Source organism: Stomoxys calcitrans, chromosome 1 (assembly GCF_963082655.1).
Source record: "Stomoxys calcitrans chromosome 1, idStoCalc2.1, whole genome shotgun sequence".
Lineage (NCBI taxonomy): Eukaryota > Metazoa > Arthropoda > Insecta > Diptera > Muscidae > Stomoxys > Stomoxys calcitrans.
In genome coordinates, this window is record NC_081552.1 from 24,532,828 (window position 1) to 24,559,539 (window position 26,712).

The 26,712-nt window shown below is 39.6% G+C and overlaps 1 protein-coding gene across 1 annotated transcript; it reads left to right on the top strand.

The window, feature by feature from the left end:
* Window positions 1-20,087: 20,087 nt before the first annotated feature.
* LOC131995669 (uncharacterized) lies at window positions 20,088-23,972 on the top strand. Its single transcript, XM_059364513.1, has one exon. The coding sequence runs from the start codon at window positions 20,088-20,090 to the stop codon at window positions 23,970-23,972; it is 3,885 nt and encodes a 1,294-aa protein (XP_059220496.1).
* The last annotated feature ends 2,740 nt before the right edge of the window (window positions 23,973-26,712 follow it).

The following is a 26,712-nucleotide window of genomic DNA, read 5'->3' on the forward strand; positions in this document are numbered from 1 at the left end:
ATAATATGGATATCAAATGAAAGCTATTTAAATGTAGAGTCCATTGCAGATATAACTAGTAAAAGCGTACTAAGTTCGGCGGGCCGAACCTTTTATACCCTCATACAGCTATATCAGGTTATAAACCGATTTTGAACCAAAGGTTAAGAACCGATTTGAACCAAAATACTTCGTGCAAAATTTCATTCCAATCGGATAAGAATAGCGCACTTTAATGGCTCAAGAAATCAAGACCAAAGATCGGTTTATATGTCAGCTATATCAAAACATGGACCGATATGGCCCATTTACATAAGAAGTATTTGTGCAAAAGTTCAAACGGCTAGCTTTACTCCTTCGGAAGTTAGCGTGCTTTCGACAGACAGACAGACGGACGGACAGACGGACGTACATGGTTCGATCGAGAAAAAATGTCGCGACGATCAAGAATATATATACTTTATGGAGTCTCAGACGAATATTTCGAGTAGTTACAAACAGAATGACGAAAAATTTTGGGGGTCAAATAAACGGGGGGACGCCCCATCCAAAAACCCACCCGTACGGACGTGTGCACTGATTGGGACAATATGGGTATCAAATGAAAGGTATTTAAGAGAGAAAGGATTTAGAGTACGAACTTGGCATTAAAACGTTACCCTAAGTGTCGGGGGCCCCCACCCCCAAAAACACCACCCAACAGGACACTTTAACCCTTTTGAGTAATATGGGGATCTAATAAAAGGTATTTAAAAGTAGAATACAAATCTGAGACAAAAAATTATTTTTTGATGTTTGAGGGCCCTCTCTACCACCCAAAACCCCATAGCAGGACAAATTTACCTATTGGGAAAATATGGATATCAAATGAAAGCTATTTAAAGGTAGAGTCCATAGAAGATATAACTAGTAAAAGCGTACTAAGTTCGGCGGGCCGAATCTTTTATACCCTCATACAGCTATATCAGGTTATAAACCGATTTTGAACCAAAGGTTAAGAACCGATTTGAACCAAAATACTTCGTGCAAAATTTCATTCCAATCGGATAAGAATAGCGCACTTTAATGGCTCAAGAAATCAAGACCAAGGATCGGTTTATATGTCAGCTATATCAAAACATGGACCGATATGGCCCATCTACATAAGAAGTATTTGTGCAAATTTTCAAGCGGCTAGCTTTACTCCTTCGGAAATTAGCGTGCTTTCGACAGACAGACAGACGGACGGACGGACAGACGGGCGGACATTGTTAGATCGACAAAAAATGTCGCGACGATCAAGAATATATATACTTTATGGGGTCTCAGACGAATATTTCCAGTAGTTACAAACAAAATGACGAAATTAGTATGCCCCCCATCTTATGGTGGATGGTATAAAAATGTATTCCTTGCAGTCTGAGGCGCCTCCCCACCCCCCAAAACCCCTCAACAGGACATGTTTACCGATTAGGACAATATGGGTATCGAACGAAAGATATTTGGGAGCTGAGTACAAGTCTGTTATAAGAATTTGGTCCAAGGTGTCTAGGGGGCCTCCCTAATTCAAAAAGCCCCAAAACGGGATAAATGTCCAACGTCACAAAATGGGTATCGAATGAATGGTCTTTTGGACTTGACTGCCTGTCTGGTATGTACAATTAGGACAGAGTCTGGGACCCTGCCCACCCACTAAATACCCTTCAATAGGACGTGTAGGTCTATGACAGTATATTTCGAATCCAATGTTGGTATAAGGATTCAAGTATCACGTCCTACTATTCCGCAGCACAGTAGAACCCGACAATAAAAGGCTCAAATAAATTGTCGTTTGGTTCTTAGCGTGGGGGGACCGACCCTCTCCTCCCAATAAATGCAACGCCAAACTGTCATGTAGGATGACCGAGAACATATTGTACTCAAATGAAAGGACATGTCAGAGGGTAGGATAGGGTCCCTCACCATATCCTACCCATAAAAAAGTAATTAAGAATAATATGTGAATAATATGAAATAATATATGAAGGCCGATCAGGATAGAATAGGACAGAAATAGAAGGTCTTTGGTAGTAGAGTACGCTTTTTACCCTCAGATTGGGATGGACACAGGAGGACCTGAGGATCTTTAAGAATGTAGTATCCCAAGTGGTCGCTTTGAAATATGATTTTGAATGTAGATAACTAATACAAAAAAATTAATTAGTGTGAATCTGAACGAGACCCTCTAGCCGTGAATATCTTGACAGCGTCCTTCAAAATGCTTGATATTATGGGGCTCAAACAAAATCGTGCTCTAGCACGATGCTGATATTACTTCAGAGTCCGCCTCTAAAGTCCCTTCAAACCGGTCATGATTGCCTACTATGGCGATAAATAATAGGTATTTGATAGTAGAAAACGAATTTGATATACAAGTTTGAGGCCAAATGTTTGGGGGTCGTGCCAACCCATAAACTCCCCTTAAACCAAGGGCAATTGGGGCTCAAATTAAAAAAACAAAATTGAGAGTAGAGCACGGTGCTGATATATTTTTAGGGCTAAGTACGTGGGTGGCCGCCCCACCCTTCATACCCCTCAAACTGGGCCTATTTGTGGATTATGGCAAAAAGGAGCTCAAATCTGTATCTTTTTCACGGCCAAACGTTTCAGGGACGCCTCAATACACATATATACCGACTATAGCAATACGCAGCTTCAATGTGGTTTTTGGGAGGGGAGTATGAATCTGATATCCACTTTTGGGGCAAAGAGTTTGGCTACTCCTACCCCCACCAAGTCCAAGAGAATGAAGTTGATCTAACATCCAAACTTTAATGGGAGGACCCTCCCCTCACCCTGTTTCCAAAAACGCCAGATCTCGGAGATGGGTGGGATATCTAGGGAGCCGCCCCCCCCTCCGAAGCCACCAGCCAAATGAAATATAAGCCAACAATGAGAATATGGGACTCAAATGAAAGATATTTGAAACCAGAGCACGAATCTGATATATGGGGATCCGCCTCACTCTCAAAAATACCACCATTCCGCACATATTTACCGACCATAGCAGTATACGGCCCCAAGGAAAGGTATTTGAGAGAAGAGCACCAATATAATATCCACATTTGCGCGAAATATCTGAAAGGCCGTACCAGCACCCCCAAACAGGACTTATTTCCTGATGTTACCCTGAAAGAAGGGGCAGCGGAGCGGACCCTGTCCAGCTTACTTTACTTTAATTGGCTATGACAGAATATTTGTTCCACTAGCCGAGCGTAGAATAGCGTTCCAAGCGCCTCGATCTTCTGCGCTCATTCTAAAATCTCTGACAAACCTGTCTTCCCGGTTTGCGTGTACCCCCGTGTTTGCCTTCAAAAGACTTCTTTGCTGGAGCTTCTTCATCCATTCTGACAACATGACCTAGCCAACGCAGCCGTTGTATTTTGACGCGTGTAACTATGCTATCGTTGTCCTACAGCTCATACAGCTCGTGGTTCATACGTCGCCTATATTCTCCGTTAACGCAAACTGGTCCATATATTTTACGAAGAATCTTTCTCTCAAATACTCCAAGCACTGCCTCGTCTGTCGAGAGGAGGCCTTGTTTCTAAACTGCTTACTTAGTCCAAAGTAGCATCTGTTTGCCAGTATTATTCTTCGTTTTATCTCAAGATTGGTGTCATTCGTTTCGGTTACGGCGGTGCAGGGGTAGATAAAGTTACTGACTATCTCAAAGTTGTGGTTCCCAACTTTCTCCATTTTCTTTATCTGCTCGGTTGTGCAAGGCTTCTTGGGAGTTGAAACCATGCATTTCGTCTTATCTCCATTTACTGCCAGACCCATTTTCACTGACTCTCTTTCGATTCTTTCAAAGGCTGCAGTTACTACTTCCGGTGGCCGACCTATGATATCGATATCGTTGGCAAAGGCGAGTAGCACCCTGTTCAGCTAGTTTTATATATAAGAAGATGTCAATTGTAATACAATATTTTAAGCAAATTTACTTATTGCTACAAAGCAGATTGTAAATAAAGAAATTGAGAAAATATATATATGTATATATATATGTATATATATATATATATATATATATATATATATATATATATATATATATATATATATATATATATATATATATATATATATATATATATATATATATATATATATATATATATATATATATATATATATATATGTATATATATATATACATATAACTATATGTATATATCTAAAGGGTGATTTTTTTGAGGTTAGGATTTTCATGCATTAGTATTTGACAGATCACGTGGGATTTCAGACATGGTGTCAAAGAGAAAGATGCTCAGTATGCTTTGACATTTCATCATCAATAGACTTACTAACGAGCAACGCTTGCAAATCGTTGAATTTTATTACCAAAATCAGTGTTCGGTTCGAAATGTGTTCATTCACCGTAACGTTGCGTCCAACAGCATCTTTGAAAAAATACGGTCCAATGATTCCACCAGCGTACAAACCACACCAAACAGTGCATTTTTCGGGATGCATGGGCAGTTCTTGAACGGCTTCTGGTTGCTCTTCACTCCAAATGCGGCAATTTTGCTTATTTACGTAGCCATTCAACCAGAAATGAGCCTCATCGCTGAACAAAATTTGTCGATTCACTGAAAATGATTTCACTGAAAATGATTCACTGAAAATGATTTGCAAGCGTTGCTCGTTAGTAAGTATATTCATGATGAAATGTCAAAGCATACTGAGCATCTTTCTCTTTGACACCATGTCTGAAATCCCACGTGATCTGTCAAATACTAATGCATGAAAATCCTAACCTCAAAAAAATCACCCTTTATATATATTCGTGGTGAGAGTCGATGGTGTAAAGATTCCCCAATGATACAAACGATTCCAACTATACCCAAATACTCAATGTCATATGGGTTGCCCAAAAAGTAATTGTCGGTAATATAGTAGTCGGCGTTGACAAATTTTTTCAACGGCTTGTGACTCTGTAATTGCATTCTTTCTTCTGTCAGTTATCAGCTGTTACTTTTAGCTTGCTTTAGAAAAAAGTGCGCGAAAGTTTGTTTACATTTGTTTGTTTGGCGTCAATTTTAATATGGGTACCACATGTATTGAAAAAAATTCATTTAACAAACCGAATCAACGCTTGTGATATGCTCCTTTAACGCAATGAATTCGATCCGTTTTTAAAACGAATCATAACTGGAGATGAAAAATGGATTGTTTACAACAACGTTAGTCGAAAACGATCATGGTCCAAGCATGGTGAACCAGCTCAAACCACTTCAAAGGCTGATATCCACCAAAAGAAGGTTATGTTGTCTGTTTGGTGGGATTGGAAGGGTGTGGTATATTTTGAGCTGCTTTCAAGGAACCAAACGATTAATTCGGATGTTTACTGTTAACAATTGGACAAATTGAATACAGCTATCAAGAAGAAGCGACCAGAATTGGTCAATCGTAAAGGTGTCATATTCCATCAGGACAACGCTAGACCGCACACATCTTTGGTCACTCGCCAAAAACTGAGTGAGCTTGGTTGGGAACTTTTGATGCATCCACCATATAGCCCTGACCTTGCACCATCAGACTACCATTTATTTCGATCTTTGCAGAACTCCTTAAATGGTAAAACTTTCGGCAATGATGAGGCTATAAAAACGCACTTGGTTCAGTTTTTTGCAGATAAAAGCCAGAAGTTCTATGAGCGTGGAATACTAAATTTGCCAAGAATATGGCAAAAGGTTACCGAACAAACTGGCAATTATATATTTGATTAAAGTTCATTCTAAGTTTTATTACAAATGCATTTACTTTCTTTTTAAAAATCCGCAATTACTTTTTAGGCAACCAATATTTGATAGCCTTTTGATGTTCGTCACATATGGTTATTAAAATTTGTGTGGTTGTGTGGAATGACATGCAGTAGCACTGAATTTCAAGTTTTTTTTTTCTCCAAATGCTACTCTCATTAACTTCAAATTTTGCATACTCAGAGATTTACCTGTATTTCCCCTGCTTTCGGTGCTTATTCAAAGGCTTGTCTATCATTCATTAAAAAAAAGCCATTCATTGAAAAATGTTTGCAGCAAACGTTATTAGCGTATGCTTGTATGTGTTGTTCCCATACAAATATTATTTTATTGGGTTGCCCAAAAAGTAATTGCGGATTTTTCATATAGTCGGCGTTGACAAATCTCACAGCTTGTGACTCTGTAATTGCATTCTTTCTTCTGTCAGTTGTCAGCTGTTACTTTTAGCCTGCTTTAGCAAAGAAGTGTAAAAAAAGTATATTAGATCAAAGTTCATTCTAAGTTTTATTAAAAATGCATTTACTTTGTTTTAAAAAATCCCCAATTATTTTTTGGGCAACCCAATATATGCATTTGTAAGTCTGTTTAAAATAAATAAAACGTTTGCAAATGTAAACAAAACAGTAATATGGTTACATACTCACACACACACACACACACATACATGCCTTCATATCTCGTTTACATGAAATTTCTTGTATGCCAATATGACCACTTTGAGAAAAGATCCATTGACAATTATCGGGGATATTCTCATATTCTCTGAGCAGTAAATGCAAAAACTACGTGAGAACGACAAGTGTTAAGTTAGTATTTTCAACAATGTCGTGTGATAATGGGGCTGGGTATGTGAAGTGTAAAGAAATGCTGTCTTAGCATAGTATATGAAATGAGTGTTATCATAGGAAAAAGGGATTTCTTAAATTAAAATTTTTTTTTAGAGAATATTTTAGTGAAATTTAATTTTTAAGAAAATTATGTCAAATTGGATTTTCATAGAAAATTTGGTACAACTGGATTTTTATACGAAATCTTACTAAATTAATTTTTATTTGTTTTGGCTTTTTTATACCCTGCACCATAGGATGGGGGTATATTAATTTCGGCATTCTGTTTGTAACACATCGAAATATGCGTCTAAGACCCCATAAAATATATATATTCTTGACCGTCATGACATTTTAAGTCGAACTAGCCATGTCCGTCCCTCCGTCCGTCCGGCCGTCTGTCTGTCTGTCGAAAACACGCTAACTTTTGAAGGAGTAAAGCTAGCCGCTTGAAATTTTGCACAAATACTTCTTATTAATGTAGGTCGGTTGGCATTGTAAATGGGCCAAATCGGTCCATGTTTTGATATAGCCACCATATAAACCGATCTTGGGTTTTAACTTCTTGAGCTTTTAGAAGGCGCAATTCTTATCCGATTTGGCTGTAATTTTGCACGTGGTGTTTTGGTATTACTTCCAACATTTGTTCGAAGTATGGTCCATAACCTGATGTAGCTGCCATATAAACCCATCTGGGATCTTGACTTCTTGAGCCTCTAGAGAACGCAATTCTCATCCGAAATTGTACAAATTTTGTACAACGGCTTCTCCCATGGCCTTTTACATACGTGTGCAATATGGTCTGAATCGATCTATAGCTTGATACGGTTCCCATATAAACCGAACTCCCGATTTTGCTTCCTGAGCCCCGAATCGGACTATAACTTGATATAGCTCCTTCTTCGTCCTTATTCATTATTTTTTGTTTGCCTAAAAAGAGATACTGCGCAAAGAACTCGACAGATGTGGTCTATGGGGGAGGGTATATAAGATTTAGCCCGGCCGAACTTAGCACGCCCTTACTTGTTGTTTAACATTCGACTGATCATTCAGCTGGAATAAAACACTGGAATAAAAAATTGAACTTTCATAAAATGTTTGTCAAAGCTTAATTTTTGGAGAAAATTGTGTTGAAATTAAATATCTAATGAGAACCTTGTCAATTTTTTTTAAATCATCAAATTCAGATTTTCATAGAAATTTTTTTCAAAATTGGACTTTCACTTTCAAGGATGGCACGCATTTAATCACATATACAGATGATGTTGTGCTTCTGGAAATGTCACAGAGATGTCTGTCGAAATAGGCTATCGATTGGGACTAAACCAAGGAAGACAGGGCTGGTGCTCTTCACTCGGAGTTATTCGGTACATCATTTTTGGTCTTAAAGTAACCATTGAGTGGAGTGGATGCGTTTTCATTTTGCTCCCCATTGAAAAATATCCGTATCTCGGAACATATACTGCTAAAGCCTTTCAGGAGTAGGATCAAACTGCACTCCAAAGACACAACAGCTGCGGTGATGGCATCAGATCCTTGGCACCTGTATTCGAGGGTAATACTTCGAGCACACAACCAGTCGTCAGACTAACAAATGGGGAAGAGACTGATGACAAAAAGATGAGCTGTTCGTCCCCCGAGCCTTTAGTTAAAGGTGGTGTTTCCGATCAGATTCAGATAGCGACAGTGTCAATGCAACAGTCATCGCAGTCGAATCGAGAGATGAGGACAGCGGGATGACGGCAGTAGTGAGCTAGGACTTTGCTAAGTTCACAATCCGGGGTACGACGAAGCAGACTGAGGAGTATGCACCGGCAGAGTAATCGGGCGAAAGTGCAGATGCTGGAAGGGATAGAACGGATATTCCAGGCACTTCTATAGAAGCTGAAGGATAATCAGAATCTCCCGAAAAAAGCTCCCTGCTTTCAAGTGCTCTGGGAAGGCCAAGCCAGCCCTCCCGAAATGGAGATCCCAGGCACTATCCTGCGGAGGGAGACAAAATTGTTACAAGAACGAAGAAATCGTGCACGGCCCCTGAGTCTTTATGGAGGACTGTGACTTTCAAAGGGACGCCACAGCCACACGTATGGCGAAGATGGGTGCCGAAAATGGTAAGAAGCCGCCCTCTAAAACCAGAGTGGGAAGGAATCACAACAAAGATGGACTGACTTATGCATTCATCGATATCGGCAGTACATTCGGTAGGATTCTTCCAGATCATGGGTCCCAAGTGGAGGATCTCATTAACGATCGTACATGTGTGGAAGTCTAAAGAGGATCCATCCATACAAATGATGAGCTGCGAGTATAAAGGGATATCTTGACATCAGCAGAATATATTGAATATATTGATACGTCAAATAGCTCGTCGGAAGTGCGCAAAGCTACACCTAATATTGGAACATAAGTCAGTGCGGGAACGGGAGCCACAATACAGCCTAGCGAACAGGGACCCGACGATGCGCGTTTGTCGACTACGCTCTTGACTCGGACTGCGTGGACCCGAAAGGCTTAGGGTTAACCAAGTTTTTTGACGGCAGTCCTCTGGCCTTCACTGCTAAATCGTCTGCTCTTTCATTTTCCCCCTTACTCCCCTATGACCCGGCACGCAAACGGTGCGGATTGTTCCATCCTCAGAGAAGGCGTTAATCTCCTTCTTACCCTCCAAGACTGTTCATGACCTTACCGTCCTGGTTGATTTTGCCCTGATGGCCAGTTTACCCTCGTCGTCCTCTCGTGAACACCACACCACCTCACGCATTCCGTGATCGTGGGAGCTCATTTTAATTAATTTTCTCTATCTCTTGTCCCGTTGTTCTCATCTCTCGATTCGGCTGTGATGATTGTTTCATTGTCGCTTAGAGGCTGGGGACGAACTGCGCATCCCTCTGGTTTATCCGTCTCTTCCTCATTTGTTAGTTTGACGACTGGATGTGGGCTTGAAGCAGTACTCTCGACTACATCGGTGCGCTCTAAATACTAAAAAAGTAACCTCGAAAAAGCAAATCTAAGTTAGGAATACCGTGCTACTTCCAAAATCCTTGATTGTTTTCCATGTCTTGTATTGTGTCCCACCTAAGTGGCGGTATCTATTAGATGCAAAAGCCGGGCAATGACATAGGAAATTCTCCAATAGTCCTATGTGCCCCGTTATGATACCGAGAGCTATACTTCTTACGGTAAGCTGTTAGGTAAGGTTAAGAGGCATTTTGCCCTCAGATTCACTTAGTAGTTTTCGTCCATTGTGATACCACAGGAACAGAAGAAGGAAGATGCCTTCTAGTTCCTACCGTTGAGTTATCCAATTCGCTTTAAAAAGCCCAACAACTTGCGAATGTTCACATCCACTAAATAAGACAGGTTTTCAAAGAAATGAGAACCTAAAGCGGAACTACTTCTGACTGCCAGTGCGGGATACACATACTATAGAAGGTGTTCAATAGTCTCTTCTTCTTCTTCTTCGATGACCTCACAGTCGTTGCTGGTAACCTTCAGTCTGTCAGCATGTTTTCCGATTAGACAGTGACCTGTCATGACGGACATAATAACTGAGACGTCGGTTCTAGCCAGGGACAGCAAAGCGGTACACCTCTTCAAGTCTAGATTAATTTTGGAATGTTCACAGCCCCCTCCTTGTGACCATCTATCATTCGCTGACTTTCGGGCCTGGTCCTGAAAACTTAGCTTACATGTCGCTATAGGCATACCCACAGATTCGAATTTCCCTGGAATGTGTAAGGTATTGTAGTTCCTATTTTCTCAAGCTCGTCCGCTTTACAATTCCCTGGTATATCTCCCGGCACCCAGAACAGGTGAATGTTGAACTGCCAGCCATTTCGTTGATTGATCTGCGACAGTCGAGGTCAGTTTTTGTGTTCAGAAATACGTTCTCCAGGGATTCAATGGCTGTCTGAGAAGATATTTATCCCAATCGTCGTAATGACATTATATCTTAGCCATTTCACCACTTACTTAATTTACAGGATCCCCGCTTGATACACACTGCAGTGGTCGGGTAACCTTTTCGATATAACCAGTTCTAGATCTTTAGAATACACCCCAAAGCCCACCTGGTCGTCAAGTTTGGAACCATCCGTATATAAGTCTTTGTAAGTTCTATTACCAGGGATATTGTAGTTCCAATCGGTTCTATCGGGAATAGTGGTACAGTACTTTTTATCATAAAGCTGCTCAGGTAGGGTGTAATCCACACAGCCTGGAACATCGGACATTGTATTAAGGATAACACAATGTCCTTTGCACATTGAGCACAATGTCGTACTCAATGCGGCTGTGATGCACAAACAACACAAATCCTTTGGATCCGGTTGACTATTGAACAGTAGGTGGACTTTTGAAGCGACGTCCATCAGACCACAACACCATATAGCATTATAGGTCTGATAACTGCAGTATATAGCCAATGCATGACGCGGAGTCCAAACCCCCAACTTTTGACAATTGCTCTCTTGCAGGTGTATAGGGCAAGAGTTGCCTTTCTTGCCGTTTTCAAAATGTTGGATTTGAAGTTTAATTTCCTGTCCATCAAAAAACACCCAAGTATTTTGCGATTTCTATAAATGGAAAATTCTCTCTGTGGTCATACAATACTTCCCAGTGGCATATTTTTGCGCTTATATCTTCCGATACAAAGGTTATATCTAGTACCTCCTGCCTGTTTCTGGTAATAAAGGTCGGTTTAGCCGCTTTATTACAAATTAGCAGCTCATCCCTTTCGTTGACATCCGATCTTCCGCATAGCTGGTGATGTGCATAAGCATCACTTCCTACAATGAGGCTCTTTTTCCCTGCAGAAGCGGCTTCAACCAGCAACTTAAGGTTTGAAGGTGGCATCTCTGAATATATACGGAAGCCAGCCAATAATAAGACTTATTCATTTAAAGTCTGGCTACTATTAAATTTTCAGTGCTAAGCGACGGAAGAAGAAAAACATTTAGACTACTCCCTGCTAGAATACAGGCCCTGTGTCTCCCATTCCCCTAAAATTAAGGGAATTCTTAGTCTACGAACCATTCCTTCACACTCCCATGGTTCCTGGATAAGAACCACGTCAAATCCCCTTGCCATCAGGAGGACCTTTAGTGCCGCCGAAGCGGCCTTACAATGGTGGAGATTTATCTGTAGAAACCGGACCATAGTCAGGATTCAAAACTTCCGCCACTGTTGTGTTAGCCTCATCATATGATTCCACAATGAGTTCATTCTCACAAGATTCGTTAGATCTTGTTATGATGAGCTTCCGTACGCAGGTGAGAAAGCTGTGGAACCAATCTTCCTCAGGACACTTAGATGCTTCACTAGCTGCTGCTGTCGAAGTAATTTATGGGTTCCGTCCTTCCCCGCTGGCGTTCACCTTGAGCCCAGTTCAACCCACACAGGGCTTGTCGGGTCCCGTTTCGATGCCTTCCCCTCCTGTCACGATAGTGGCAGGGGTATTTTCAGTCTCCTGCTATCCGCCAGACTTTAGCGATGTGGTCGATGGTTTCCCAGGCAAGTGTTCAGCAACAACTGCTGAGTCGTCTCCTGATTCCCCAACCCCACCGCTTCTATAGACCTTTAGTTTCAACTTATTGAAACCGTAGGATTCTTGTTGAGGTCTGCGAAAAAGTCTGCATTTCTCCGGTCGCCATCAGTCTCATCCAATATACCAATCTTCCAGTCGGTGGTTGAAAGATTGGGATTACATTCCCTAAGTTTTCTAAGTATAGATTCAGGATCTGAGGGAATCCTTGGTATCCAAGCATGCATCATTGGTCAAAAAAAAAGAATATCTTCCTTCTTGACTAAATCTAGTGCTGCTCCTAGCCAGATCTCACCAATCTTTTTTAAGGTGCAACGATACATTTCAATTCAGCGTTGATCCCCGAAGGCAATTAGTCTTTATCAGCCCCCCAGGAAATTGCGCAAGAACATCGAAGTATACTGATGACAGTCCATTGTACAAGATTATATACAAACAGGAACCTAAATATCTTTTGGATCGACTCAAATTTACTCGATCTATATAAATTTATAGCAAGTAAAAAGCATTATCCACCATGGATATATGTATTACCGACCTTTCGCCACAATACTGTGAGAAATGCATCATTTATGAACCCTAGCAGCTATACCTAAATTTAGTCCGACCTGCACCATATTCAGGAACAATTCAGTATAAAATAGGCATTAAATTCAGCCGGGCCTAACTTTGAATACCCACCACCTCGAATATATAAATTTACCACTTTTGAAGCCATAACAGCTATGCTGAGAAGCCTAACGCAACTCGCTGTACCAAATTTCAGCGAAATAGGACAATAAATACGCCTGTAACGGGTCCAACACCTTAAATTGAATGATCGGCATATATGACAGATATATCGAAATATAGACCGATCTTTATTATACTCGGAACAAATATCGAGGGGCCTAACGCAACTTACTTTACTTTAATTGGATATGACATAACATTTGTCCCATTTGCCGAACGTAGAATAGAAGGCCATCGTAGCGCAAAGGTTAGCATGTCCGTCTATGACGCTGAACGCCTGGGTTCGAATCCTGGCGAGACCATCAGAAAAAAAATTTCAGCGGTGGTTTTCCACTCCTAATGCTGGAAATGGAACATTTGTGAGGTATTATGCCATGTTAAACTTCTCTCCAAAGAGGTGTCGCATTGCGGCACGCCGTTCGGACTCGACTATCATTGAGCTTAAAACTTGAACCGGACTGCACTCAACAATATGTGCAAAGTTTGCCCCTGTTCCTTAGTGGAATGTTCATGGGCAAAATTTGTTATTTGTTTGTTTGTTGTAGAACAGCGTTCGAAGCGTTCCTTTTATAATCTCTGACACCAAGTTTTGAGGTGTCTCTCACCACTTGATCGTTCTATCGGGCTCTTGGCCGACCCGGGAGCTGTTCTTTTAATCAGACAATATGACCAATATGGCCAACGCAACCGTTGTATTTTGACACATTTAATGTTTTCATACAGCTCATACAGTTCGTGGTTCATAGGACGCCAATACTCTCCATCAATGTAAACTGGTCCATAAATTTTTTCAAAGAATCTTTCTCTCAAACACTCCAAGCACTGCCTCGTCTGCTTTCAAAAGTACCCACCAGAGAACAGCAGCAAGCCAAAATAAAATTGGGTGCTCACGTACACATGAAGCGAAAGGCACGCTCACACAATTTACCAGCAATTGTTGATGAGGCTTACGACTCTCAAGGATCAAGACAAAAAATGCTCCTTTAAATTCGTTGAGGTATTGCATAATCTAATTGACAATTATATTTTTATACCCTTCGCCATAGGACGGGGGCATACTAATTTCGTCATTTTGTTTGTAACTACTCGAAATATTCGTCTGAGATCCCATTAAGTATATATATTCTTGATCGTTGCGACATTTTATGTCGATCTAGCCATGTCCGTCCGTCCGTCTGTCGAAAGCACGCTAACTTCCGAAGGAGGAAAGCTAGCCGCTTCTTATTAATGTAGGTCGGTTAGTATTGTAAATGGGCCATGTTTTGATATAGCTGCCAAATAAACCGATCTTGGGTCTTGACTTCTTGAGCCTCTAGAGTGCGCAATTCTTATCCGATTAGAATGAAATTTTGCACGACGTGTTTTATTATGATATCCAACAACTGTGCCAAGTATGGTTCAAATCGGTTCATAACCTGATATAGCTGTCATATAAACCGATCTTGGCTTTTGACTTCTTGAGCCTCTAGAGGGCGCAATTCTTATTCGATTTGGCTGAAATTTTGCATGACGTATTTTATTCTTACTTTCAACAACTGTGTCAAATAAGGTTCAAATCGGTTTATAACCTGATATAGCTGCCATATTAACCGATCTGGGATCTTGACTTCTTGAGCCTCTAGAGGTCGCAATTATTATCCGATTTGCCTGAAATTTTGTTCGACGGATCCTCTCATGACCATCAACATACGTGTTTATTATGATCTGAATCGGTCTATAGACTGATACAGCTCCCATACAAATCGATTACTCTATTTTACTTCTTGAGCCCCAAAGGGCGCATTTCTTATACGAATTGGCTGACATTTTACACAGGTCTCCAACATATAATCTAATTGTGGTCCAAACCGGACCATATCTGGATATCGCTCTAATAGCAGAGCAAATCTTTTCTTATATCCTTTTTTGCCTAAGAAGAGATGTTGGGAAAAGAACTCGACAAATGCAATCCATGGTGGAGGGTACATAAGATTCGGCCCGGCCGAACTTAGCACGCTTTTCCTTTTTTTGTTTTTTGTTTTGCAAATAACATATGACCAAATTAAAAATTACATACACCGAACGATTACTAAAACGTTCGGAGATCTCTCACTCTATTGTATTTGTGCGTATGTTTCTAGCTAACTTTGTTTCTAAGTGGCATGCGATACAGACAATTGCTTTGGTCAAAGTGGCTATTGAGTCCACAAATTTTGGGTCTCATGCAGTTCTCTGGTACACAAGCCTCGGAACCATATAACAACAGGGGTAGTATCAGTGTCTTGTTAACAGATTCTCTCGAAATATGGCAGGAAGGATTTTCTCTTGTATCTCAACATTATTGATGAATTTCATAAAAATCGGTTCAGATTTAGATATAGCTCTCATATATATATATATCAGCCGATTTTCACTCGTAGAGCCACTGCTAGTTCATTTATTCACCAATCTTCCCAAAATTTTGTACAACGCTTTTCTCGAAGACTTCCACAATATCCATAAAGTTTGGTCGAAATCGGTTCTGATTCAGATATAGCTCCCATGTATATGTTCGTCCGATTTTGAGAAACATTGCAATAAAGTGGTAATTTGTTAACCGATTCTCTCGAAATTTAGCAGCAAGTATTTTTTCTTGACTCTCAACACTACTGGTGTATTTCATAGAAATCGTTTCAGATTTAGATACATCTCTCATATATATATATATTATATTTTTACCCCTAGAGCCACTGCAAGCGCATTTATTGACAAATCTTGCCGAAATTTTGTACAACGCTTTTCTCGATGCCTACCACAATATCTAAGAAGTTTGTCCAAAATCGGTTCAGATTTAGATGTTGCTCCCATATATGTTAATGTTCGTCAGATTTTGGGTAATCTGCAATAATGTTGTCAATTGTCAACCGTATTTATTACAGTTTGAACATATTTGCTCGAAATTTGATACTGATTGTTTAATAAATCATCTGAAAACATCCGCCGAGGTCCATCAAAATTGGTGCGGAATTAGATATAGCTCCCACTTTGTACCTATAGGGTAGATGTAGGGTATTATATAGTCGGCACCGCCCGACTTTTGCCTTTCTTTACTGGTTTCATGCTGAAATCTGCTGCTGCTAACTAGAGATGTGGGCGAGAGTGATTTTTCACTCACGCTTACGCACGCTCACGAAAAAAAATGGTACTCACGCAAAATTACGACTCACGAGACATTCACGACTCTCGACACAATCACGACTCACGAGGCATTCACGACTCACCAGAAATTCACGACTCACCAGGCGCTCACTAGTCATGTTTTTTTTTACCATGCGTCTCAAATCATACATCATTTGAATAAATTTGCTCTCTTCCTGTCTTTGCACCTGTAGACAAATTCGTACGTTAAAATACCGTATAATTTGAGACCATGCGAAAAATTTTATTTGTCGTTATTTTTTGTTTGTTTGTTTCGTGATCTTTTTGTGAGTCGTGATTTTCTCGTGAGTAGTGATTAGTGTCGTGAGCATGATTTTACCCACTCGCGCTCATGCACGAATGAATTTTAATTCAAACACGGTCACGTACGATTACGTAATTAGATTTGGATCTCACTCACGAATCATGTGACTCACGCATGAAACGACATCTCACGTGCACACCTCTATTGCTAACTACCATGTTTCTATCTACCTCAACCCATTATCGAACGTTTTTTTTCCTTCCCTATCTTGGCATGAAAATCTCTCAGAACGATTTTAATATCATGGACGGGGCAGCTGTCGTATTATCTCTAGGCGCTCGTAGAAAATATCCTTGGTCTGCTCGTCCTTGTCTTCCGTCAGGTCGTGGGCATTAAAAAGGCTTATGTTGAAATAATTAGCTTTTCTGCGGATTGTGGCTAGCCTTTCATCCGCCGGAGTAAAGCTGGAGACAAGGTGTTTCAGTCTCCGACTAAACTCAAATTCATGCCTCGTGTCATGGCAGCTATAGTATAGTTCGTCGACGTTTGTTGTCGTTGTGACGCCATTTCCATCCATCGCACTTTCTGCAAGGCGGTAATATCTGCCTTGTATTGGCATACGCGTATACTCCAAATTCTGTATAGAGAGTACGAACATTCCAGGTGCAGATCCGCAAATAAAGGGTGATTTTTTTGAGGTTAGGATTTTCATGCATTAGTATTTGACAGATCACGTGGGATTTCAGACATGGTGTCAAAGAGAAAGATGCTCAGTATGCTTTGACATTTCATCATGAATAGACTTACTAACGAGCAACGCTTGCAAATCATTGAATTTTATTACCAAAATCAGTGTTCGGTTCGAAATGTGTTAATTCACCGTAACGTTGCGTCCAACGTTGTCCTTTTTCGTTTGCCTGGGTAAATCGAGAGATCGGTCAGAGCTATACCCAAATCTGGACCTATCTGGGCGAAATGTAACAAGGAAGTTGAGGGGATTTGTACCAAATTTCAGCGAAATCGGATAATAAATGTGGCTTTAATGGGCCCAAGACCTTAAATCGAGGATTGTCTATATGACAGCTATATCTAAATCTGGACGATCTGGGCCGTATTAAACAAGAATGTCGAGAGGCCTAACACAACTCACTTTATCGATTTAATTTTAAACCGGATTGTAAATGTGGCTTAAATAGGCCTAAGGCTTTAAATCAGCAGATTGCCCTGTATGGGGGTTATATCATGATACAGTCCGATATAGCCCATCTTTGAACTTAACCTGCCTATGGACAAAAACAAAAGAAACTGTGCAAAGTTTCAGGTTAATATCTTTATTTTTAAAGACTCTAGCATGACTTCGCGGACATGGCTAGATCGGCTTAGATTTTTACAGCGATCAAGAATATATAATCTTTATAGGGTCGGAAATGGATAGATCTGCGAGTGAGCTCATCGTTATGGTGAGCTAAAAAAATTAGATTTTATAGAAAAATTTGTCAACCCTTGATGTTCTGATAGGAAATTTCATCAAAATTTCATATATAAGAAAAAATTTTTTGAATTTGATTTTAATAAACACTATTTTTAAACTCGGCTCTCCAAGATTGTTGTTAAAATGTAAATATTGTTAAAAATTTAACTATATTTCCAGAGAATATTTTCAAGCTTTTGTGGCGTGTTTCTCATTTGATTTACTCTCAGCATTTTTTTCAAGTCATTGCATTGTTTTTGTTTGTCAGAATTCTTCTTCCTTATCATTGTCTCTGTGCTTCAAAATGCTAAAACAACAACTACAATAAATTAAATATGACACCAGTTGCTCTAAACCAACTATAACAACAACGAAAAATTGCATGCAGACAAACAAAGTCAATGTTTTAATGTCCGAAATAAATAAAAGCACCTCTTAATCACCTCTTATTTGGGAAGGTATATGGCAAAAAACGAATACGTAGCTCCTCTACCATATTTTGCTGATATTTCCAATTTCCCGAGTGTGGGAACCAAAGTAATTTAATAATAGCATTACCGTTCAAAAAAAAAAAAAATAAAAAAAAAATTAAATGTTACGATTTTTTCTGCTGTTTGGTTTTGGGGTTATTGTTTCATAATGTAAACCAAAGAAGGGGGGAAAAACTGAAACACAAAAATCTGGACTTCAATTGTGAAACGCAAAATTTTAAGGGAATTGCCAGAATATTGGCAATTGGCATAACGTATGGCTAATTTAATGCGTCATTCGTTGATAGTGGTTGAAGTTTTGTTATTGTTGCCTTATTTGGTTTAATTAAATCCAAGGGGTGCTAATCTTCGACACGCAGCCAATTAGCAGACAATGCTATGCGAAGGGTATTGACAAGCTATGCACTTGGCGCCCAACACGAGGGTTAACACTTGAAGGGTGTTGCCAATGGTTACAATAATAGGATTGCCAAGGGGTTAAGAAATAAAGGTGGGAATGCCTATATGATGAATTTCTTTGATGAGTTCCACAAACTTGAAACTTGCGTTAGTGGGAAGTGGTGCCGCAAAGCACAACGGTTTATTGAATATGGAAAAACTAGAAGCGAGAAGAAAACAAGTAAAAAGGCATTAAGTTCGGCCGGGCCGAACTTTGGATATCCACCACCTCGGGTATATATGTAAACCATTTTTTCCGGTGAAAGTGCATACGTTATGTCCCATAGCAGTTAATTAGAAATATGTTCCGATTTGGACCAAATACTAATAAGTACAAGTTATTCTTCAATTGTGTATAACAAAATATTGGTCTTTTTAGTAGCTATATATATAAATAAACCGCTATATATAAAATAAATAAATAAATAAAAATAATAGCTAAATCGAATCAGAAAGTGATTTTGTGTCGTTCGGTATATCTATCTCTCTTCCTTCTGGGTGTTACAAGCAAAGCACAGTAGTGGTGTAGGGTGTAAAAAAGGGAAAAACAAGTAAAAAGGCGTTAAGTTCGGCCGGGCCGAACTTTGGATACCCACCACCTCGGATATATATGTGAACCACCTTTCCTCAAAATCCGGTGCAAAATTCATACCTTATGTCCCATAGCAGCTATGTTCCGATTTGGACTAGATACTAATAAGTAAAAGTTATTGTTCAATTGTTGTTCAAAATACATTTATTTTGAACATGAGAGATAACGCATTAGCATTTCATAGCCCACGCGTTGTTATCTTATAGAGTCTGTGTGCGGTTTAGGGTCTATTTGTACGATCGCCTATCTCATAAAACCAATACGCACAGCCGTATAAACCCTGCATGTGTACTTTTAAAAAGGGAATAGATAATGAGTCTAAGAAATGCATGTGTGTGTTTACTTAGGATCGTAAAATATCAGATAAGGAGAAACGGAGATATCACTGCGTTGGTATCTCGTTCTAGTTTAGTTTTAAGATTTTCATTTATTGTAGTGATAGGAAATTTGAAAATAAATAGTCAGTATAAATCTAGCATCAGAGAAGTGCGTTTTAGATTCAGCTCAACATTTGGTCCTTCGTAAAATTGAGTTATCCCCCACCCGAGGTAAGAAGCTCAATGGAACTAGGCCTATAAAGCAATTTAATAAAAATTGTTTAACACCCACTGAAAAATTAAATTCTGTGAAGAAGCGTCCTCGTGGCTTTAAACAACGAGAAGAAAAATAATAATAGAAATCACAATCCACTAAAAAGTGGAAATACAGTGAAGAAGCGTTCTCGTGGCTTTAGACAACGAGAAGAAAAAAAAAAAAAACACATAATAAAAATATCAGCAAAATAAACAAACAAAACTACAAATAAAGTAAAATGGTTCGTCAGCAGTTATACAAGCGTCAAAATGAGATTGGTGAATATATCATCAATTTGAAGCAAAGCTGCCTTAAGGAAACCGCAAGAAGTGTGGCTAAGGAAACCTGCAAAGCCCAGTTGGGGCAAGTTTGGCAGGAATTCAAAAATAACCACACGAAGTTAACCGAATTGGGTATCACCGAGGAACCGTACTTTAAAAACAAGTATTATGAGAAGGTGAACTCATTGGTGGAGGAAATCTGTGCAGCCCTAGAGACGAACGAGGATGCAGCCAGCCAATTGGAAACTGGAAAAACTGAATCGTCGGGGTTGAAATTACAACAAATCCAACCGCAGGAAAATGGGGAGTCCAAAAATGAGAAGGAAAGAATAGCGGGAAAAAGGAAGGAAAGAATAAGAAAACTTATTCGAAAGTTAGTAGGAGAACTACTAGAGTTGGAACAACTCAATATTAAAGTCTTGCTGGAAGAAGCAAAAAGATCATGGGAAACACAGATGAATCAAATTAATGATCTATTATGGGAACTCACTATCAACCATGAGGGGTCTTACGAAGACATCACTAAAGAAGTTGATGAAGTAGAAAACCTCTACAAAAGAAGTAAAACAACGCTGATCTTAAGATTGGACAAATGTAAGGAGGAGAGATGTCCTATAAAACTAGCGGAGATAAAAATACCGGACTTCTACGGTAACGTGGAAGAATGGCCATCTTTCCATGATTTATACAAAAAGCTCGTACATGATGCCGAGAGCTTATCGGACGTTGAGAAAATGTTTTATCTGAAAGCTCATATTAAAGGAGAAGCGTCAAAAGTAATTAAACATTTACCGGCAGATGGAAGCAATTACCAGCCAGCGTGGGAGATACTAAATCAACGCTTTGGAAATAAAAGAATTTTGTTTCAAACGATACTAGACCGATTGTTAGATCAACCCCATGTGTGTAGTGAGAACGCTAAACAAGTAAAAGGATTACTTGATACAACAATTGAATGCGTCCAAGGGTTAAAAGCAATGAAATGCAACATCGAGGATGCTGTAATGGCGCGTGTAATCATCCGTAAGCTAGACAAAGAAGGTTTATTATTATACGAGCAGCATACAAAGAAATCGAAAGAAATTCAGGAGCTTAAAGATGTTTTGGAGTTCTTGGAGGAACGATATCAAAATTTGGAGGCAGCAGGTACAAAGAAGTACAGCAGCAATTACAATCATCGGCAACAGCAGCCTATGAAAAGTACGACACTCTATACGGATAAAAGTGCGTGTCTATACTGTAGAAAACAAGGACACTTAACGGAAGAATGTCGAAGTCTGTTGAGATTGCCAGTGGCGGAACGAGTATCATGGGTTAAAACAAAAAATATATGCCATAGATGCTTGAACCACAATCAGAATGCAAGATGCGATAGTACCATCAAATGTGGAACCTGTGGGTTTAAACATCATTCGGTACTCCATCTAACTAAGACATCCACTACATGTGTTGCTAACGGGACAAGGAGTGTCCTACTGGCAACGGCTCAGGTGCAGGTCAAGAATATACATGGAGAGATGGTTACCTTGAAAGCTTTGGTGGACCAAGGATCACAGTCAACGTTTTTAAGGGAAGAAGCAGCACAGATACTTCAAATCCCTCGAGAAAAGGCCAATATGGAATTGCATGGACTAGGTGACAATTTGGTGGGAGTTGCAAAATCAAAAGTAAAAGTTAGGATCCATCCGAGATTTCCCAGCAACTATTCACTCGATGTCGAAGCTCTTATTTTACCAGCGTTAGCTTCCGTCCATTTGGATTCTTCGTTAGTACACAACCAGGGTGTATGGAAAAACTTTCAATTGGCTGATCCAAACTACTACAAGAACGAGAGGATAGATATGGTGCTTGGCGGAGATGTGTATGTGGACATACTAAAGAACGGAATACATAAGAAGCATGGAATGTTGGGGCAACATACCAAGCTGGGATTAATGTTGTCCGGCCCATTAACGATTCGAGTCCCAGTAGCGAAAAAAGGTGTCAATGTCACTACAGAGATTGAAAGATTTTGGGAAACTGAAGAGTTGGATATGGACATGGTTACAAACGATGACGAAAAATGTTTGGATAATTATGCTGCTACAACGAAAAGAAATGAAGAAGGGCGGTTTATAGTTCAAATCCCCTTCAAAGAAGATAAAGAGCTGGGAACATCGTATAAACAGGCAGCAGCCAGACTCATTAGCCTGGAGAAAAAGCTCATCAAGGATAATGCTATGAAGCATGAATACTCAAGAATTATGGAGGAATATATTGCACTGGGGCACATGAAGCCAGTGAAACAGATTCATAGCGGTAAATATTATTTACCACATCAAGCGGTTGTTCGAGAGGACAGTCTGACTACGAAAGTCAGAGTGGTTTTCGACGGTTCCGCGAGTACAAATAATGGAAGAAGTCTGAACGACATAATGCATGTCGGGCCACGGTTGCAGAGAGACGTCTTCGACATACTACTCAACTTTCGTTTAAAAAGGTTCGTGATTTCTTCAGATGTTGAAAAAATGTACCGCCAAATAATGGTGGATGAGGAGAGCCAGCGGTATCAACATGTTCTGTGGCGGAAAGATAGGAATGAGGAAATCAAAGAATATCAGCTGACAACAGTGACATTCGGAACAGCAAGTGCCCCGTTCTTGGCCGTAAGAACCTTAATGCAGATTGCGAAAGAATGCGCGGATACGAAGGTGAAGCAAATAATTGAAGAAGATTTTTATATGGATGATCTTCTTACGGGGGCAGACACAATAGAAGAGTGTCTCCAGCTTCGATTCAAAATATCAAGGCACTTAGAGGGTTATGGATTCCATCTCAGAAAATGGTGTTCAAACAATGAACACATTGTGAAATCATCGAAAGAAGACAAGGAGAACGAAATAATAAACATCAATGAAACCACTAATGTAAAAACCCTGGGACTTCAGTGGAAACCGAAGGAAGACGAATTTCGATTTAAAATATCGGAATACCCAGCGGAGAGTACAACAAAGAGGCTGGCTTTATCATATCTAGCAAAAATATTTGATCCGCTTGGGTTGCTGACACCAGTCATAATAACGGCGAAGTTGTTTATTCAGAGTTTATGGTTGCTAGAGATGCAATGGGACCAGAAAATCGATGGAGATTTGGAGATCAGCTGGAAAGAATTCGTGACACGTATTTCGTCTCTACAAGACGTTAAGATACCTAGATGGCTAAACTCTTCATCCGAAAGTAAAATTAAAATTTTGGGATTTGCGGATGCATCAGAGAAGGCCTATGCAGCAGTGGTTTATATTAAAACCGATAAAGGAGTTTCCTTGATGGCTGCAAAAAGCAAAGTAAACCCGATTAAAAACAAAAAGACGCTTCCGAAATTAGAGCTGTGTGCAGCCTTCCTATTGGCCAGGCTGCTAAATAGAATAATTAGTGTGGTCAAAGCCGAATCGGAAGTTTATGCCTGGAGTGACTCCACAATTACACTTGCTTGGATTGAAAATAACAAGAGCAAAGATAAATTTATAAGGTCACGAGTAACCGGCATAAAAAATTTGGTATCTCAGGCGCAGTGGCGGTATGTAAAGTCAAAAGAGAATCCAGCAGACTTGGGGTCAAGAGGCGTGTCCCCAGATAAACTTGTAGACTCAAAGCTATGGTGGGAAGGTCCCCAGTGGCTGCTGTTGCCGGAGGCGGAATGGTCTCTAACCCCTCCAGAATTGAAGACATGCGCTTCCACGGCTTCCAAGGAAGCACCTACCTTATTGAACGATTTGATAGAAAGGTATTCATCATATGAGTGGTCATGCTGCTCTTATTTTAGTTATTCTCATAATAATAATATTAGCGATATGTTTTATTAAGAAGTTTATTCAAAGGCAAAATGTATCAGCTTTAAATTTTTAGATCTTTAGAACTTATGTAAAATAATATATCTAATATTACAGTCCACTATTACAAATTATCGAACGACAAATCAAAGATATAATTAGACAAAAATACAGTCAGTCCACTATGTAGACTTACGCGCCCGGCAGAATGTTCAAAATACATTTATTTTGAACATGAGAGATAACGCATTAGCATTTCATAGCCCACGCGTTGTTATCTTATAGAGTCTGTGTGCGGTTTAGGGTCTATTTGTACGATCGCCTATCTCATAAAACCAATACGCACAGCCGTATAAACCCTGCATGTGTACTTTTAAAAAGGGAATAGATAATGAGTCTAAGAAATGCATGTGTGTGTTTACTTAGGATCGTAAAATATCAGATAAGGAGAAACGGAGATATCACTGCGTTGGTATCTCGTTCTAGTTTAGTTTTAAGATTTTCATTTATTGTAGTGATAGGAAATTTGAAAATAAATAGTCAGTATAAATCTAGCATCAGAGAAGTGCGTTTTAGATTCAGCTCAACAATTGTATATAACAAAATATCGGTCTTTTTAGTAGTTATATCTAAAAATAAACCGATCTGAACTATATACCACACGGATGTCGAAAAGCATAACATAAGTCAGTGTGTCAAATTTCAGCGCAATCGGATTAAAAATGCGCCTTTTATGGGGCCAAGTCTTTAAATCGAGAGATCGGTTTATATGGCAGCTATATGCAAATCTTGATCGATCTAGATCAACTTGCAGAAATATGTGGAGGGGCTTAACTTAACTCTTTGTCCCAAATTTCGGCAACATCGGACAATAAATGCGCTTTTTATGGACCCAAAACCTAAAACCGAGAGATCGGTCTATATGGCAGCTATATCCCAATCTGGACCGATCTGAGCCAAATTGACGGAGGATGTTGAAGGGCCTAATACAACTCACTGTTCCAAATTTTCTCAAAATCGGATAATAAATGTGGCTTTTATGGGCCTAAACCCTAAATTGGAGAATCGGCCTATATGGCAGCTATATCCAAATCTGAACCGATCTGAACCATATTGACGGACGATGTCGAAGGGCCTAACACAACTCACTGTCCCAAATTTCAGCAAAATCGGATAATAAATGTAGTTTTTATGGGTCTATGACCCTAAACCGGAGAATCGGTCTATATGGCAGCTATATCCAAATTTGAACCGATCTGAGCCGTATTGACAGAGGACGTCGAAGGACCTAAGACAACTCACTGTCCCAAATTTCAGCAAAATCGGGTAATAAATGTAGCTTTTATGGGCCTATGACCCTAAATCGGAGGATCGGTCTATATGACAGCTATATCCAAATCTAAACCGATCTGAGCCAAATTGACGGAGGATGTCGAAGGGCCCAACATAACTCACTGTCCCGAATTTCAGCAAAATCCGATAATAAATGTGGCTTTCATTGGCCTAAGACCCTAAATCGGAGGATCGGTCTATATGGCAGCTATATCAAAATCTAAACCGATCTGAGCCATATTGACGGAAGCTGTCGAAGGGCCTAATACAACTCACTGTCCCAAATTTCAGCAAAATCGGATAATAAATGTGGCTTTTATGGGCCTAAAACCCTAAATTGGAGGATCCGTGTATATGGCAGCTATATCCAAATCTGGACAGATCTGAGCCAAATTGACGGAGGATGTCGAAGGGCCTAACACAACTCACTGTCCCAAATTTCAGCAATATCGGATAATAAATGTGGCCTTTATTGGCCTAAGACCCTAAATCGACGGATCGGTCTATATGAGGGCTATATCAAGATATAGTCCGATATAGCCCATCTTCGAACTTAACCTGCTTATGGATAAAAAAGGAACCTGTGCAAAGCTCAATATCTCTATTTTTGAAGACTGTAGCGTGATTTCAACAGACAGACGGACAGACGGACGGACATGTCTAGATCGTCTTAGATTTTTACGCTGATAAAGAATATATATACTTTATAGGGTCGGAAATGGATATTTAGATGTCCGTCGGTGGTGGGTATAATAAGCGGGAATGTGAAACTTTTGAAATTTAGTAAGAAATACAATATTAGCCATGTTGACTTTAAGATGGCTGGGTGGTTAAGACATAAAAATGCACCAATTTTGAATTTAAAAGTTTTCTTAACACCTCCCATTTATGAAAATACAAAGATTTGATCATATCTTAATGCAAACGTTTACAAAAACTTGTAGGATATAGAAGTATATTATTTAAAAATTTTTTGAAATATTTAAAAAACTAATTCAAAGAACTTGTCACATGCTATCCATGGTGGAGGGTATCTAAAATAAGATTCGTCACGGCGGAACTTTAACACGATTTTTTCCTTTATTTATTCCTTAAAGGAACATAGCGCCTCTAATAAATTATTCTCCTTAATCTATCATTGCACCACATTTTTCTACCCACCACCATAGGATGGGGGTATATTTATCTAGTCCCGTTTGTAAGACCTCAAAATATTCGTCAAGTTCCCATAAGGTATTTATATTCATGATCGTCTCGTCGTTCTGAACGCGTAAAGCTAGCCGCTTGAAATTTTGCACAGATACTTAGTATCGATGTAGGTCGTTGGTAATTGCAAATCGGTTCAGATTTAGATATAGCTCCCATATAAACCGATCTCCAGATTTGACTTCTTGAGCCCCAGGAAGCAGCAATTTTTGTCCCATTTGGCTGAAATTTTGCA

Coding starts and splice junctions, on each gene's coding strand:
- LOC131995669 (XM_059364513.1), top strand. CDS start 20,088: ATGGTTCGTCAGCAGTTATACAAGCGTCAAAATGAGATTGGTGAATAT.